We start from the raw sequence: 17,810 nt of genomic DNA, 5'->3' as shown, positions 1-17,810 counted from the left end.
GCGCGCGCGTGACTAGTAGGGTTCCCAAAGCGAATCCAGGCCATTTCCACCACTGGGTACAGTCTTCTTAAGGTGCTATTTCAAAGACCAGTTTTTGCAACATGGAAAGCTAAAAACCACATTAACTTAACCATTTCAGTATTCATATTTTACTGTTTTATCTATTCATCATTACTTTAAATCCACTTACTGAAACGTTTAAACTGAAGTGAAACAACACCTGAGGCTTTCGCTGCAGTTCAGCTTGCTCCCCACTAGGTGGTACTGTAAACTAAATCTGGATAAAAGTTGTCAGTAGAAGAAATGACAAATCTCCACAACTGAAAGTGTGCCAAGCCTGTCAGTGAGAAGGGGATCATTTAGGAACTCACATCCACTTTTAATCGAGAAAACACATGTTTGCATCAACTAGGACATTGTCAGGGCTTTGACAAAAGCTGAGCACATGGTTCTCAACTGGACCACTACTAGCATTATTTCAAACAATCCTCATGAACCACCCCACCCCACCTCCCACAACAATATATATATATTTAGCATACTGTGTAAGAAGGCATACTGTATCACAATACGTTTTTGGATTTAATATTTGACATTTATGATCTTAACTCTTTGACTGCCCGAGTGATAGTGTAATAGTGTGCCACTGCTGGCAGCGAAAAATAGCGATTTTACTGTACCTTAGAAAAATCATGGAATATTCTCCGCGACCTCCGTCCTGACAGACATTGCCTCATTACGCTCACGTGGTTGTCGTAGTAGAGAGGGAAAAAACGTATCCGTGCGGGGTAATACATTGCACAGCTGTGGCCGTTTGAATGCAGCTTGTTTTTGCCGTAAAGCAAGAGGAACGGAGATATAGCGATTTCCCCGTGGGAAATAAACAGGAAGTAAATTAGCTCAATTTTTTTTTAATGACGTCAATTCCGGGTCCGTCGTCATCAAGCAGTGAAGGCATGATTCTCATACGGTTGATAACAACGGCAACTGGTGGAAAACCACTGAAAACACAAAATCTTGTCTTTCTCATCGACGGCTTGGAGTCTTAGCAGAATCCGACGAGAAATCTCATCGATGGCAGGCAAAGAGTTAAAGCCGGATTTATTCTTAGTTGCACATCAGTGTCACTCACTGAAAATAGCCAATCGATATATGGTACGCATAATGGTACGCACCCTAACCACTCGGCTATCAGGCCCCCTGCATTATGGTGGATTATTTTTTTAACCTCTATTATGAGAATGCAAGCGGATGCTGTCGCGCTGTGACCCGTTGTGAGCTTGTACAGTAGCTCAGCTATTTCCTCAGGAGATATTAGTGCTCATCAAGAACAGTGAGGGGTTCAGTATCTAAGTCTGAAGGATCAATACCTTCCTCCAGACTCTACTTCACCCCTTAGCACTCATCTTTTCACACTCTACCTGATCCCCTAGCAATCACCTCTTCACACTCTACCTCACCCCCTAGCAATCACCTCTTCACACTCTACCTCACCCCCTAGCAATCACATCTTCACACTCTACCTCACCCCCTAGCAATCACCTCTTCACACTCTACCTCACCCCCTAGCAATCACCTCTTCACACTCTCCCTTACCCCCTAGCAATCACCTCTTCACACTCTACCTGATCCCCTAGCAATCACCTCTTCACACTCTACCTCACCCCCTAGCAATCACCTCTTCACACTCTACCTCACCCCCTAGCAATCACTTCTTCATACTCTACCTCACCCCCTAGCACTCACCTCTTCACACTCTACCTCACCCCCTAGCAATCACCTCTTCACACTCTACCTCACCCCCTAGCAATCACATCTTCACACTCTACCTCACCCCCTAGCAATCACCTCTTCACACTCTACCTCACCCCCTAGCAATCACCTCTTCACACTCTCCCTTACCCCCTAGCAATCACCTCTTCACACTCTACCTCACCCCCTAGCAATCACCTCTTCATACTCTACCTCACCCCCTAGCAATCACCTCTTCACACTCTACCTGATCCCCTAGCAATCACCTCTTCACACTCTACCTCACCCCCTAGCACTCACCTCTTCACACTCTACCTCACCCCCTAGCACTCACCTCTTCACACTCTACCTCTCCCCCTAGCAATCACCTCTTCACACTCTACCTTACCCCCTAGCAATCACCTCTTCACACTCTACCTCACCCCCTAGCAATCACCTCTTCACACTCTACCTCACCCCCTAGCAATCACCTCTTCACACTCTGCCTCACCCCCTAGCAATCACCTCTTCACACTCTACCTCACCCCCTAGCACTCATTTCCTTGTTATCATTTCACCTGTTGATGGTTGACAAGGGTTGATGCCACTTACATTGACCTTGCACTTTGTAAGACATTCTGGATAAGAGCATCTGCTGAATGCCTAAATTGAAAATGAGTCCCTTTTGGTCTGTGGGTTATAGTCCCATGTGTTTGTTTTAAAATGCTCGTAAATAATCGGACTCTTGTGACCACTCTGATAATGTGAGAAAAAATCAAAACCACAAATATACCCTGACCTACTGTTGCTTGTTTTGTTTAGTCCCCCACGCCCCCCATTGTGTGTTCCTTCTATTATGGTTTTAAATGCGATTTATTTATTTTAATGCCTTTTTTATGCTTTTTGTGAAGCATTTTGAATTGCCTTTGTGTATGAAACGTGCTATACAAATAAACTTGCCTTGCCTTGCCCTGATTCAACTCACAACTTCTGGAAAATCCTGTTTGTACTCTTTGTCTAGATGTAATAGCTGCATCGTCTGAACATAATTGATATTTTTCTGTCTTTTTCACTCCCATCTTTCTCTCCCTTTTTTTCTTCCTCCCTTCTCCTTTTCTATCCCTCTCTTCCCCTATCCCGCTTTCCACGTTTTCGTATGCTTCTTTCTCTGTTCCCTTTTTTCTCCCTCTTTCTCCACTACCCCCCCCCTGCTCCCATCTAAAGGGTGCCTGGATTGATCTCCAGCTCCGCTGCGCTCCCTGCTGCTCCGCCGGCCCCAGCCCCGGCCTCCAACCCAGAGCCCTCTCCCCACGGCTGGGGGAGGGCGGCGGGGGACAACGCGCGTCTCTCCAGTGACGACGGAGACGTGGAGACTTCAGACGATGCAGCTGACAGACCGGCCTGCCATTTCTCCACCCACCACCCCCGACCGCTGGGCGTGAGTATGGACTGCAGTTTTACCATTTACAGTTCAGGCATTTAGCAGACGCTCTCATCCAAAGCGACTTACAAGTGCGAGATCAGAGTTGGTCAACAAACGACAGGGTAAATGGTCAAGTAAATAGAGTGTAAAGAAAATAATTTAGTACTTCAAAGAAACTAGGATACCAGGTTTAACAACATGCTATCTAAATAACATTGCGGTCAAGCAAAAAATAAATCCTAAATAGCATAACATTTGGGAACAAGTAACCAACATTTGTCTCTGTTACTTTGACCGTGGTATTTCTTTAAAATAATGTAGTAAAGTACAAAATGATGGTAAGATTATCTTTATCAAAAATGAAACTCAAATAGAACATCTTGAAATGTGTTTAATATGTTTCACCCAGCATTCAAAAACATTTTATAATATGGGGCAAGCATTAACGTTTTTGTCAAGTTGTTAATAGCACATATTCGTTTCACTTAGAAACTTAGAGGCCAGCAGGTTTACATGTGGTTCCAGAGATGCCTGACAACACAATAAATGAATCTGCAACTATGGATTATCTTCTTAGTGATTATTCCATTGATTTCTTTTTCAATTACTTTTTAATAATCGCAAAAATAATTATGGGGATAGGGACTGGGCAGAGAGAATAATGCAAAAAAGGAAATATAGCCGATCTACAAGTTCACAACGCGTCGTTATTAAAATCAATGATCTTTTTTGTCAGTAGTTGTTATGGGATTGACTGGTGGTCTCTTGACTCATTTATTATTGTCTCCGCCAGGCCGAAAGGCATGGCGAGAGAGTATGTTTTCGCCCCTGTCCGTCCGTCCGTGTGTGTGTCCGTCCGTCCGTGTGTCCTGTCTGTGTGTTAGCAGCTAATCTCTGGCACCGTTGGCCCGGTCGCTCCGAAACTGTGCACACACACTCCCTGGATGCCAATTCAGAACCTCTGCCCCTTTTTCACATGGGCCTGTTATAGCGCCACCAGGAGGCCGATTTGTGCAAACCCCTTTTTTTTTTACATTACTCCTACAGATTTTATCCAAACGTCATGCAAATCGGTACACAGTATCTCTATAGTCATGTGATCAACACAAATATGTCCGATTTCCCATATTCCATCCTCATTGCCTATGGTTGGCTTCCAAAGTTTGCAGGATTGGTCCATTTTGAACAAAAAGCCTCAAACTATGCACACAGCTTGCGATTTCCGTGAATTTTCACACGCACATTCCCACTAGGCCGAGGAAGAAATGCCACCCTTTTCACATTGGCCTGTTATAGCGCCACCAGCAGGTCTAATTTAGCAAAACACATTTTTGGAACAAAATGCCTCAAATCATGAATGCAGTAGCCTCGATCTCCAGGCTTTTATTGCTTAGTTTTGCTAAAAAATAAAAGCCTGGCCCAACTATAGCCTGTACTGGGTATGAGGAAGTGTTTCATTTCCCAACCAACCAGAGTGCAGTGGGCGTCGCTCGTAATGTTGTGTTAACGGGGCGGGGGTTGACGGACAGATCGGTGAACCAATGGGATCAGGCGCCGTCTCTCGCCGGCTCTATACACACGCCCCTTTATACACGAAATCAGGAGGGTTGCAGCAGGCTATGAATGCAGTGTCTGATTGCCGTGAAAGACCGAAGAATAAATGGCACCCTTTTCACATTGGCCTATTATAGCGCCACCAGGAGGCCACAATAACGTACCTGACCTGGCGGAGACCTGTGCTCCGAGGAGCACTTTTTCTAGTTTGTTCTTTGTTTACTTCATACACACACACACTCGTGCGTGCACACGCACACACACAAACATGGACACCTCCCAGGTGTGTGTGTGTGTGTGTGTGTGTGTGTGTGTGTGTGTGTGTGTGTGTGTGTGTGTGTGTGTGTGTGTGTGTGTGTGTGTGTGTGTGTGTGTGTGTGTGTGTGTGTGTGTGTGTGTGTGTGTGTGTGTGTGTGTGTGTGTGTGTGAGTCAAGGCTAGGCTACTGCTGATTCTCAACATCTGAGCTCAGCAAAAAGTGTTTCTTCTGATAAACAAAGTCCAAATAACGACAACAAGCAGAATCTTTGAACTTGTCTTTGAACTTACAAAGTTGCCAGCTTTGAAGCGAGCTTTAAATTCAGGATTTATTTTTCTTTTAGGTTCATGTGGAATGATCTAATTGGGTCTGAGTCTACCCATTCTACCTCACAGTGGCTTAGGAGTTTGGCCGGCGGAAATGATCACTTTTTGATGTATAATTGGTTTCAAGCTAACTGAATTACATCACTGTCATGTGGAAACCTCTAAACTTCTCTGCTTTAAGATTGGTATTTTTATTTTTTTCTAGCTGTCTCTGCCAGGCCGAAGGCCGGAAACTATGTTTTCATCCCTGTCCTTCCTTGTGTCTGTACGTCACATCGTCCGCTTATAGTACCTACAGGAGTCGGACTTTTGCTTAACTCATTTTTTGATATTATGCCTACAGATTTTGTCCAAACCTCACGCAAATCTGTACACATGATCTCTAGTCATGTGAAGAAGACTTATTTGTCCGAATTTTCATATTGGCTGATTGGCTAAGATTGGCTTCCAAAGTTTGCAGGAGTAGCCCGTTTTGAACAAAATGCCACAAATCATAAAGAAAGCGTCCGATTGCCATCAAGCTTTGCACGCACAGTCCCACTAGACTAGGCCAAGGAAGAAATGTCACCCTACATTTTTCAAATCGGCCTTACTACAATAGCTCACTTCACGTTTTGGCCTAAAACTCTTGAACCGTAGGTCATACAATCATCGTCTTTCCCCCCTGGATTCCTTGGATCATGACGCAACATATAGGCCCCATTTGTGCCAGATTACGTTTTCCATTTTGTGTTTTCTTCAAAACTCACTTTTTGCCTCTGGGGTCATGTGATCAAGATGTATGAGTCAGATATTTCAGGTCCCATTACAATTGCCCGTGACTCATTTCCAAAGTTTGCGGGCCCTGGGTATGCAACCCAGCCTGGCAGAGACCTGTACTCTGAGGAGCACACTTTTCTCGTATTTTTATGCTTTATATTTCTGAGGTAGGAGAGGGTAGAGAGATAGGAGAATCCAAGGGCAGAGATAGATAGAAAGTTAGATAGATTGATAGATTGATTAGATAGGATCCCACAGGGGAAACTCAGACACCAGAGACAGCACTGCTGTAAAAGTAAAAAGTTGACATTAGAGCAGAAGTTGGATGTGAACTTGGATTCTCGTTGCTAAACTCACAAGGAGCACATGTTGTGTACTAACTGGCTGAGCCAACAGGAACCGAGTATATAGGGTTTGTTTACGTGGTTGTAGACCCAGGGGTCTATACTTGGTCCCCTCCTTTTTCCCTCTACACCAAATCTCTTCATACACATTTTTGTATGTGTCTATGTTCACCTGTTAAGACCTTAGAATAGGTACGCTAGAGTTCATGTGGTAAAATAATTGCTTCCTTTTTTTTGCAGTAATGTGTCATTGTATGACATTGGAACGACACATACAAAGCAAACGTTAGACTAATTTGAACTCATCTTTATTCTAAATATCACTTATCATTTGCACATTGGGATAAAGGTCTTTAAGATGCCCTTCTACCGTGTATGTCCCTTCTTAAACTCAACTCAGTCCCAGCAGCACAGGTTCTACTTTGATGGGGGGAACATAAAAAGTACATGGACAAAGGATGAACACCTCCTAAAATAAAATACAGCTCAAGAGAAAAGTATTGAAAGAGGAATAAATAACAAATAATAATAATTTGCTCACCCAGTGTGTCATATTTCTGTGCGTTCCATGCTGTTAACTTTGCAGTTTTTCTCCACTGTACCAATAAATCTAATGAAGTGTAGAAAAGAACAAAATGTCTGGCTGCCCTCCTCTCTCCGTGGGTGGCGTGTTTTATGAATCACTTTATTTGTCACTCACTCATACAGGTACAAGCAGTCAAATGTTGGTGTGACATGGTCTGCAACACTGTCGCTAACAACAACAATACGCATAATAATAATAATAATAATAATAATATTAATAATACATAATAATAATAAGGATAAAACTGGTCTGTAATAAGAAAAATAAAATAAAAAGTAAAATAAGGTTAAAAAAGTACAGGTAAGACAAACACTCTACCCCGCTTTAAAAACATCATATCACCAATGTGTAATGTGCAGAATTGAGGGGTATATTAGAATGTGTGGTGAGGTAAGGTAGTACATGGATCTGTGTACATCAGTGCAAGTATCCGTGTAAGCAAACAAGCCTGGTTATTTACAGAAGCAGTCTTTATTTATTTATTTGGTACAACTCTGCAAAAGAATGTGAAAAAGATATTTCTTTATCTTCCTTGTCTTTATTCTGTTTGACAATTTTGACTTTTTAAGCACTTCAGTCAGTTCAGTTAAGTTCTGTTTTTGTTGAGGGCATTGTTATTTACAGTATGTGGATGCATACAGTAAATCATCTGTCCCAGGTCTTAACGAGTCCATGAGTAGACACCTACGAAGACATGGACACCCGAGAACATACGGATGAATGTTTGCGCAGCATCAGCACCAAATAGATGCTGCGCAGAGGGTGGCTGCAGAGTGCACCGCAGGGAGCTCTCTCCCGTCCCTGGAGGAATATATAGAACAGCAAGTGCTTGAGCAGGGCAAAAACAATTATGAAGGACAAACACCATCCCAGTAACGGACTGTTTGCGATCATGCGAAATGGAAAACACTGGAGGTGTCTCATATAGCCCGGGGCTCAGTGCTTAGAAAGAGACTTTTCTTGCCTGCGGCTGTCAGAGCCCTGAATGTCTGAGGACAGTTTAAAAAAACACAAAATTAAAGTAACAAACACTAAATAAAACGACTGTAAGAATCCTGAGCAGCTGCTCAAAATGCTACTTTTATATGCACATAGACAAGTGGAATAGACACGTCTTTGATGTACGTATAATGCCCTTCTGCTTCTTGCCCATTTGACACTGCTGCCGTGTTAGCACGGTCCCTGCGGAGCATGTCCCACCATTTCGCTACTTTTGCCTGTATGAGTGACAAATAAATGGAGCGGAGCAGAGTGGAGCATGTCCCACCATTTCGCTGCTTGTGCCTGTATGAGTGACAAATAAATGCCTCTTGATTCTAGGCCAAATGTTGAAGACAGTGGCTGAGGAAACAGTGAAAAAGAAGCTCAACAGACTGAAATGTAGATATTAGTTGAGGAGGTGGCAAATGAAACATTATTTGCATGTTACCGGTATATCAAACAATAATAACTATAGGTTACTGGACGTAACCCCGGTTTTATGATAATATGAGCGAGATGTCTCGCCTATGGGAGAGCGCCCTCTGGCGTGATCACAGAAGCATTACCTTATAAACTCCAGACAAACCTTTGGCTGGATTCTGACCTCCCTCTGACTGGAGGGCCCGCCCTCCATCCTATATAAGTCAGGGGAGAGTCATTTTCCGTAATTCAAGATAACATTTTTCTTCTCGTTCGTAAACAAGAAGGGTGTCTTTCGAGACATCTCGCTCATATTATCATAAAACCGGGGTTACGTCCAGTAACCTATAGTTTTATTTCAAATATTCACTCGATGTCTCGCCTATGGGAGATATAGTAAACTCCCTGATTGTTATCTCGAAGTCCAGAATAACCAGCCTAGGGGCCTGACCCCCGTCTGGAGGCTACACTATGGACCGTATGCGCCACAGGGGCTGCAGTTACGTCCAAACTGTAGAACCTGGCAAATGTCAAGGCCTAAGCCCAACATGCCACACTGCAGACATCCCAAATGGAGACCCCCCCGAAGAGGGCCCATGATGTCGCTATTTCCCTTGTAGAATGTGCCCTCAGTCCCACTGGGGCAGCATCCCACCACTGGAATAGGCTAACTGAATAGCCTCTACAATCCAGTGGGAAAGTGTCTGTTATGCAATGGGCTTGCCCACCATCCGTGGAGCCCATGACACAAATAGCTGATCTGACTTTCTCAAAGCCCTAGATCTGCCAATGCACATTTCCAAAGCCCGAACCGGACAAAGGCAATGTAACCTTTCATCCTCCTATGAGGCGAAAAGAGGCGGGTGAAACGCATTCAAGGTCACAAGGACACTTGGTACCAAGGGGTTCTTTGGCACATACCCAGGTCTGGGTCTGACAACCACCCTTGTAGCCCCTTCCTTGACTGTGTACACTCCTCGTGTACTGACAGTGCATGAAGATTACTGAGCTCTCCAGTAGTCACTGAAGCCATCAGTAACGCAGTCTTGACTGACAGTTGTTCTGTCAATTTGACTCAGAGGCTCGAAAAGTGACCGAGATAAGGAGTCCAACACCAGGCTCAAATCCCAGGGTGACACCGGGGACTTTGACTCGGGAAGAGACGTCCGGTCCCTTCCATGAACCGACAAATCAGGCGGTGCTGACCCACCGTCTCGGCCTCAAGCAAATACGGCAGGCTGAGATAGCCGCCAAGCAGACTTTTATTGTGGAAAAGGCTCTGCCCTTATCCATTAAATCCTGTAGAAAAGGACTTAATGGACATGGGCTTAGAACGGCACAGTGCGAGACTTCTCGCACCTTATCTCAAAACCGTTCTGGGGTAACCCCTCAGTACTCAGATTCATCCCCTCATGGGCTGAGCCCAGAGAGTCAGATGTTCTGGTCAGGGACAAAATATCTCGCCCCCTGCTAGCGTTAGCATGTTTCCGCGTAACGGAAGCAGCCACAAGCGGTCGCACAGGAGAGGTTCGACTGACACCCAGTGACCCCATTCTGGGGCCACCAGTATCACCATCAGCCCCTGGTCCCTCACTCTCACGAGTGTGGGACCTAACAGGGACAGCGGAGGAAAGCATAAAAAGAGTTCTGAGCCATTCGTGCACTAGTGCATTTCGACCCAGAGGCACTGCACCCTCCACTGGGAAGAACAACGGACATCCCGTGTCTTCCAGTGAAGCAAAAAGATCCATCTGGGGGCGATCAAAGGATCCCAGATCTGTCCTGGTATCTCCGGGTGCAGAGACCATTCGTCTGAGAGGAATCACAGATTCCTCCAGCGACACAGCGTTGTTACACATTCCTCTGTGACCAACACACGACAGCAACTGCCCAATCGTCTTAGCGATACGGCTAAGGCCATCATACCTGACATTTCCATGCACACTTTGAAGGAGACCCTCTGGCCCGTGTAAAATTGTGCTAGGCAGGACAAAAAGGACTGATCCTTTTCGGTGGCGGGCTGGCTCTGAACGATAGCGAGTTCAGAGTCCTGCCTATGAAATTCGCCGTCTGTGCAGGCACCAACACGCAGTTGACCCTGAAAACCCGATTTCAGTAGGTGAGACACCACTTTCTGAGTATGCTGCCTTGCCGCCGATTCTTGAGTCGGCTTGTAGCAGCCCATCGTCTATGTAAGACGCTATGCGAGTGCCTTCTCTGGTGTGTTTGCCCGGTGTTTAGCTCATGGCTAAAAACCACCTCGGAGAGAAAACACGATGTGAAGCAGGTTATGCTGTCGTGTTTACTCTGTGTCAGCACGCAGTGTGTAACGTGTTGCTAGTGGGAGCTTGTTAAGCTCACCGATGGCAACGCACTAAGCTAGCTGGTAGCGTATTATGCTAGTTGGTGGCGTGCAGGGCTGTCCCAGAGAAAAAACACACTAAGAGTGTAAACACTGGTGTGTTTGTTCAGTGTTTTAGCTCTTGGCTAAGAATCACCTCGGAGAAAACCACGATGTAAAGCAGAGATGCTGCCGTGTTTGCTGTAGCCTGCCAAACGTGTTGTTAGTGGGAGTTTATTAAACTCACCGGTGACAACATGCTAAAAACTAGCTGGTATTCTATGATGCTAGTTGGTGGCGTGCAGCGCTGACCCGGAGAAAGCACACTAAGAGCGGACGACGCTGGTGTGTTTACTCGGTGTTAGCTCGTGGGTAAGAAGTCACCCTGGAGAAAAACACGATCTTAAGATGTCGTGTTTACTCTGTGTTAGCATGATAGCCTGCAAGCAGTGTCGCTAGTGGGAGCTTGTTAAGCTCCCGGTGACGACGCGCTACGCTAGCTGGTAGTATATGATGCTAGTCGGTGGCGTCTCGCACTCTTTCTGCGGGACCGGGGCTCTGTTGGACCCGGTCCGGCTCTTCGGAGCTGCGGAGGCCATGTTCACGTTAAGCGTTTTAAGCTTGAAGAACGGAACAGGGAGGAGGGAAAAACAAAACACGGGGGCCGAGCAGACTATGCTGGCGTGTTTGTTTTTCTCCTAGCTAGCTCGGGGCTAACTGTGGCTAGCAGCCCGTGGGGCTGAGGAGAGCTTATTAGGCTCATCCCCTGGCTCACGGCTACTAGACTGAGAAGTAGCAGACTATACTACACGTTAGCAATTTAAGCTAGAAAAACTAGGGAACATGTTAAGTTCCTCTAGGAAGAACCGTGCGATATTGTCACAGGTTTTGTAAAGAAAGTCAACACCTACCGTCAGCAGCGTCTCGCGGTCCAAGATATTATCCTGTCCTGATGAGACTTTCGCCGTGCCGACTCCATAAGGTGGACTGAGAAGGTGCTTCCTCGATCGAACGAGAAGAAAAACTGAATTACGGAAAATGACTCTCCCCTGACTTATATAGGATGGAGGGCGGGCCCTCCAGTCAGAGGGAGGTCAGAATCCAGCCAAAGGTTTGTCTGGAGTTTATAAGGTAATGCTTCTGTGATCACGCCAGAGGGCGCTCTCCCATAGGCGAGACATCGAGTGAATATTTGAAATAAAACAAGGGAGTGGGAGAAATGTGCTCATACAGTAAATATATTTACGCTGTAACACTGCCCACAAGGCAAGTATCACAGACACTGGAGGAGGAGAGGAGAGTGGGATGCTCTCTCCCCCAGCCCATGATGGGTAGACGTCTGTCAGTCATGCAAATGCAATGGGCATTAAAGTAGCCAATTCTTATGTGATCTTGAGCAGACTACACCAATTTAAAATGGATGAACATTTATGTTGCTATGATGGCCTTCACTCAAAGCACAGGTTCTTCCTGCATAATGTCTCGACGTGACTGTCACCGAAACACACTTCCTGAAAATGTGCATACACCACCTGCAGTTTCCTTTTCGTGTATACCCATCTTTACATAGATATTTGCTCAGCATCATTTTTATGCATACGCACTCTTAATACATACTTTATGGCCCCAGGATGCAAATGCAAATATCTTCCTACTAGGAGTTTCCTGAGAGCACCAACCAGGGCTTGGAACCACTGTGCTTAAGAGCAGCGTACGAGAGTAAAATAACCTTTATACAAATCTCAGTAGAGCTGCAACTAGCCATTATTTTCACAATCAATTATTCCTTTAATTATGTAAGATGGAGCAAATACAAGCATTCACATTTTCGTGAAGTTCTAAATGGAACATGTCAGATGTTTTCATGTTAGAACATGCATGATTAATATGAGGCAATTACCAACATTTTATTCTGTTAATTCCCTGACAATCGATTCATCAGTTATTCAGTGAATCCTTTCATCTAGTTTGGAGTACACAGTACATACGTGTGTAGAAAGATCAATGTCCAACTTGTGCTTTCAAATCCATCCGGTCTTGTTCATAATATCCCTCAGATCTCTGCAGGGATGCAGTGCTGGAGCTAGACTTGTTGGTCATGGCTTTCATCATATTTCATTCCTGTCAATTATAATCAAGATCTCTTTCTGCCTCTCTGTTTCTGTCTGTCTCATTTATCTCTGTCTCTGCCTCTCTCTCTCTCTCTGCCTACTCCCCGTCCCCATCTTATTCCTCCATCCCTTACTTCTCCACTTCACTCTTTCGCCCTCCCACCTTTCTCCTTCTCTCTCTCTCTCTCTCTCCACCTCTTGCTGTCTCACTGTTCGCTCCCTCTTTTTTCCCTTCTCCCTGCTCTGCCCATCTCTCTCTTCCAACCCCCCCCCTCTCTCTCTCTCTCTCTCTCTCTCTCTCTGTAGTGTTGTGTGTTTAGCAGCAGGCTGATGGGTCGTGGTCACTATGTGTTCGACCGCCGATGGGACAGAATGACTGGCCCTGCAAAGCATGGTGGAGAGACACCTCAACGCACAAATGTGGAGGTGAGAGGGAGAGAGTGAGAGAGTGTGTGTGTGTGTGTGTGTGAGAAAGAGAAAATAATGTAGAGAAAGAAAATTAGACAGAATTGTGTGTGCATATTTTATAGAATGAATAAGTCCTATCTATGAAGGAGGGATACTGTGTGTGTGTGTGTGTGTGTGTGTGTGTGTGTGTGTGTGTGTGTGTGTGTGTGTGTGTGTGTGTGTGTGTGTGTGTGTGTGTGTGTGTGTGTGTGTGTGTGTGTGTGTGTGTGTGTGTGTGTGTGTGTGTGTGTGTGTGAACTGCACCCTGCTCTGGGATAATAATGAGCTGATTATGTTCATTATGCGCAATCAGTGACCTCCAGCACAGAAGCAATTAGTTTAATTCTGACCTCTGTCCAGTTCCAACATACTGTTACTGTTATTCAAGTTTATTGTTGGTGTGTAGGGGAATTTCACTGAATGAACGCAGCCTGGGATCTATGTGTGTGTGTGTGTCTGTTTGTTCCTAGAAATAAGGGATAACTCAGGAAAACTCTGTTGGTTTTTAGCGCACAATGAATTTCACGTGGCTTTTGGTATTGTTGACAAAGTTGAACCTTGAACCTGAAATCGTCCCATTGTTTTTGCTCTTTCAGGAAGATGCCGCTAGCAGTCTCTCCCTCCCCCTCTCCCTCTGCCACCTCCCTCACCCCTCCTCCTCTCTTCCCCTCCCCCTCCCAGCCTTTTTCCTCGTTCTCCTCCTACGCCCAGTGGGCCTCCCCGGCAGGTGTCTTCGCCATGCGGGGTCCTTCGGCCCCTGTCTCCGCAGCAGGGAAACCCCGAAATGGCACCACAAACGCCCAAAAACCGGGGCGTCCCGCCAGAGGGAGGGGGGATTCGGTACCGAATGCCAAGAAGAGGAGGTCTACTGTGCACTCCTCATCTCCTTCTTTGTCATCGTCTTCGTCGTTCTCGTCGTCTTCCTCTTCTTCCTCTCCGAACGTCGATAGCCACAAGAGGAACGGCAGCAGCTACCATCCAGCGTTCCTCCAGGGCAGGGGGGGCTCAGCGGCCGCCCAAGGTCGGAGAAATGGCCCCGGTCGTGGGGGAAGCTATCCAGGGAGCAGGGGAGAGGACTGGCTGTCCAGGACAGATGGAGGTCAAAGCCACAGTACTCAGAACAGGTGGGTGGTCAAAGCCACAGTACTCGGAACACGTGGGCGGTGTCGAGGAATTCTGTATCAATCAGTAATTGTTGAGGCTAACGGAGTCAGAGGCACTTCACATTATAAGATAGGAGTTTAATACAGGAACTCATTGGAGAAGCACATTAAAACACACAGGTTGGTGGTCAAGTAGTTCTCTGAGGAAAGGCTATATACAAAGATAAGAGAGGAACTTGCTTGTGTCACGGGACCAAGCTGTACCCAAAACAACTGATACCAGGGCCTGTGCCGTGGTATCTTGACTCTACGATTTTCACTTGCTCAGAAAATATCATAAGGCCAAAGGTGAACAACATAATAACAATATATGGTCTATATGTACCACAAATGGTCTAAGCCATAGTACTCAAACCGACGGGTTGACTTGGACAGACAACTAATAATAGTCATGGTCATTTTCATTTTGACTGCAGTTGACGGATGATGACGACAATAAGCAGTCACTGTAAATATGTATATGCTTCAACCTGGTAGATAGGACATATTTCCAACCACATCCACAAATTATCAGCATGCATTAAGTTTAAATTGCCTGGTGTTGAAATTAAATTGACTGTATTGAATTTAAATAGATTGTGCTGAGTTTAAATTGGCAGTATTTAGTAATTAAAATTAACTACTGAATTAAAATTTGACTTTACCTTGACTGTACAGAATTTAAATTTGCTGTATTGAGTTTAAATTGGCAGTATTGAATTAATTAAATTGACTGTATTGAGTTTAGAATGACAGATTAATTGACTGATAGAGTTTTTATGCCACCGCCGGCGCCAGCCATGGCCGGAGGCATTATGTTAGGCATTATGTTCCTGAGATATCATGTTCATGAGAACATGATATCTCAGGAACGCCTGGAGGGAATTTAATCACACAAATGTTACATAAATGTTGTCCACTCAGCCTCAATGGAAAGGAACAGAATATGTCCGTCAAAGGTCAAGGTTACTGTGTGTTACCTCACAAAAAAACATGTTTTTGGACCCAACTCAAAAAGTTATTATGACAAGATTTCACACAAAAGTATTATAGTGTAAAATTATGAAATGCAGATTTTGTTGGTCAAAGATCAAGGTCACGATGACCTGAATAGGCACATTTCAGACATGTCAATATAGTGATAAGAAAAATTGTGGTGGAAAAAGTATCAATACTGCAATATAGAAATACTAGTAAAAGTCAGGGAATTACATTTTTAATTGGGAAAAGTACAAACGTATTCGTATCAAAATGTATTTAAGTACCAAAAGTAGAAAGTACTCATTATGCAGAATGTCCCATTTCAAGTTCACAATTTGTCGCATCGCGGCACATTGTGAGCTTGTAGATCACCTAGTTTCAAATGGCCGAAATGGCTGAAGTGGTTAGTGTATGTTTTGTAATAATAGTCAATAATCAGAATCTACAAAGTAACTAGTAACTAAAGTTTTCAAATAATTATAGTGGAGTAAAAGTATAATATTTTTCACTAAGATGTAGTGGAGACGTAAAAGTACAGGACATTTTAAATACTCCAGTTAAAGTTAAAAATACCTCAAATTTGTACTTACCTTACACCACTGAAGAATACACATAACTCTTTACTAAACTCCCTTGGGTGTGACAGACGTGGATCTAAACAGCAACTGGTTGGTGGAGGCACACAACCAAGATGCAGTATTTGTAGTTTATTATTTCCTTATTAAATCAGACGAAGCTAAATGGAACGCTGCGTAGAAAGATCCACAAAGGAGAAGACTGATGGGGTTCAGTCCTAGTTCAGGATTTGGCACATGTACCGCAACCATTAAATCATAACATTTTCATGTCAAGGACCCCCCAAATTGATATGTATTAGGCCACGGACCACCCATTTGGAAAGATTTTGTGCCCGGAAACCCCATAAGAGAAGACTTTTGTTGTTATATGAGATTTAGTGCATATCATTCTACAAATGTCTCTACTGTAGGTGTAGAGAGAGAAACCTATGATAGTAATTCTTATACATTCTCTCACTGGGTTAATGGCTTAACTTCCACTTCATGAAATGATAGTGAAATGAACCACTTCCAACCTGGTGTCCATATTTTTGGGCATGTCATTTTACATTTTCAAAATGTAAAAAAGAAAAAAGAACACATCTACATGGTCACTCGCAACACGTGATCATGTGATGCATTGTGACGTTGTGCGATTAAACATTTTTGAAAGTACAATAGAGCTTAAGTGGTTAAACTGTTTCTCACTTTGCTGCGGACCCCCCAGCAAGGACCCCTGGGGGTGTCCGGACCCCACTTTGAGAACCATTACGCCATCAGTGGACACACACCAGTTAAACCTGAACAAAAAAACAATAAGCGACTGTTCATTTTCTCCATTCTATCTCATTCTCTGTGAGAGCTCAATTGACAGACTAAACATTAGCATAATTGTATTAGCATAATTGTAATCCGCTCTAGCCTGACCAGTTGGATGTCACTGCAGACTTGTTTTTCACATGCTGTTCTGAGATACATCAAATTATAGACTGACTCTTACCAAACAGTCAACTTTGAGGCAATATTTTTTACGGCGCCTCAACGTTTTTTATCTTACAGCGACAACAGCCTCATTATGCTACAGCAGGTCATAATTATGGCATAGTAAATCTCTGTGACATAATGCACAACAGCTCTTCTCTGCCTTCTATCTCCTTGTTTTCGCCGTGGGCTTTCTGAGGACTCTCGGAAACAGTAGCATTTTAGAACCCTGACTGTGTAGTTTAAAATGGTTTATTTCTAGAACATAGAACCATGACTTTGTGGTTTTTATCAAACTAGATTTTCAGGGCGCTATGCAGCCTTCAAATCCAGTCCTATACTGCGCTGATCAGAGCAATGGTCAGCGAGTTATGTCCATTTGGCCGTCTTAAACACTGCTGTAACACTGCTGTAGCGCCCCATATTTGTACAATTTGTGCCCCGGGTGTGACTATTCTCATGGCCAACCCCTGAACAGTGTTTGTAGCACGTTTGGTGCGGATTGGAGCAACGGTGTGCCTGTACGGTCCCTGGGGGCCCCTGATGTTGCCCCGGGGGGCCACACATGGCCCCTGGTGTGGCTAGTCTCATGGCAGACCCCTGAACAGTGTTTCTGCCAAGTTTGGTGTGGATTGGAGCGACAGTGCACTTGTGGCCCCCGGGGGACCCTGACTTGGGCCCTGGGGGCCACACGTGGCCCCTGGTGTTGCTATTCTTTTTTTGTTTGTTTTTCCTCTAGATTTTTTATCCCACGATTTTTGTAACCCATTTTTTCACCCAGTGCCAATTGCCTATGCTGTAATTCTGGGCGCTACTCTCCCTCTGCCAGCCTGGGGAGAGCCCCGAACTGAGCTCATGCTTCCTCCAA

General features: G+C 44.7%; 1 protein-coding gene across 1 annotated transcript in view; it reads left to right on the top strand.

The window, feature by feature from the left end:
- atxn7l1 (ataxin 7-like 1) overlaps window positions 1-17,810 on the top strand; it is a 77,628-nt gene that overhangs the window by 53,691 nt on the left and 6,127 nt on the right. The window contains 4 exon segments of the mRNA XM_080421203.1: window positions 2,956-3,169; window positions 13,141-13,208; window positions 13,210-13,260; window positions 13,878-14,405. Coding sequence (XP_080277329.1) covers window positions 2,956-3,169; window positions 13,141-13,208; window positions 13,210-13,260; window positions 13,878-14,405 — 861 coding nt within the window.

The sequence above is a fragment of the Gymnoscopelus braueri genome, assembly GCF_963280865.1.
Source record: "Gymnoscopelus braueri genome assembly, chromosome: 23".
Classification (NCBI taxonomy): domain Eukaryota; kingdom Metazoa; phylum Chordata; class Actinopteri; order Myctophiformes; family Myctophidae; genus Gymnoscopelus; species Gymnoscopelus braueri.
The sequence above is the reverse complement of the archived record's forward strand: the minus strand, read 5'-3'. Positions and strand labels throughout refer to the sequence as shown.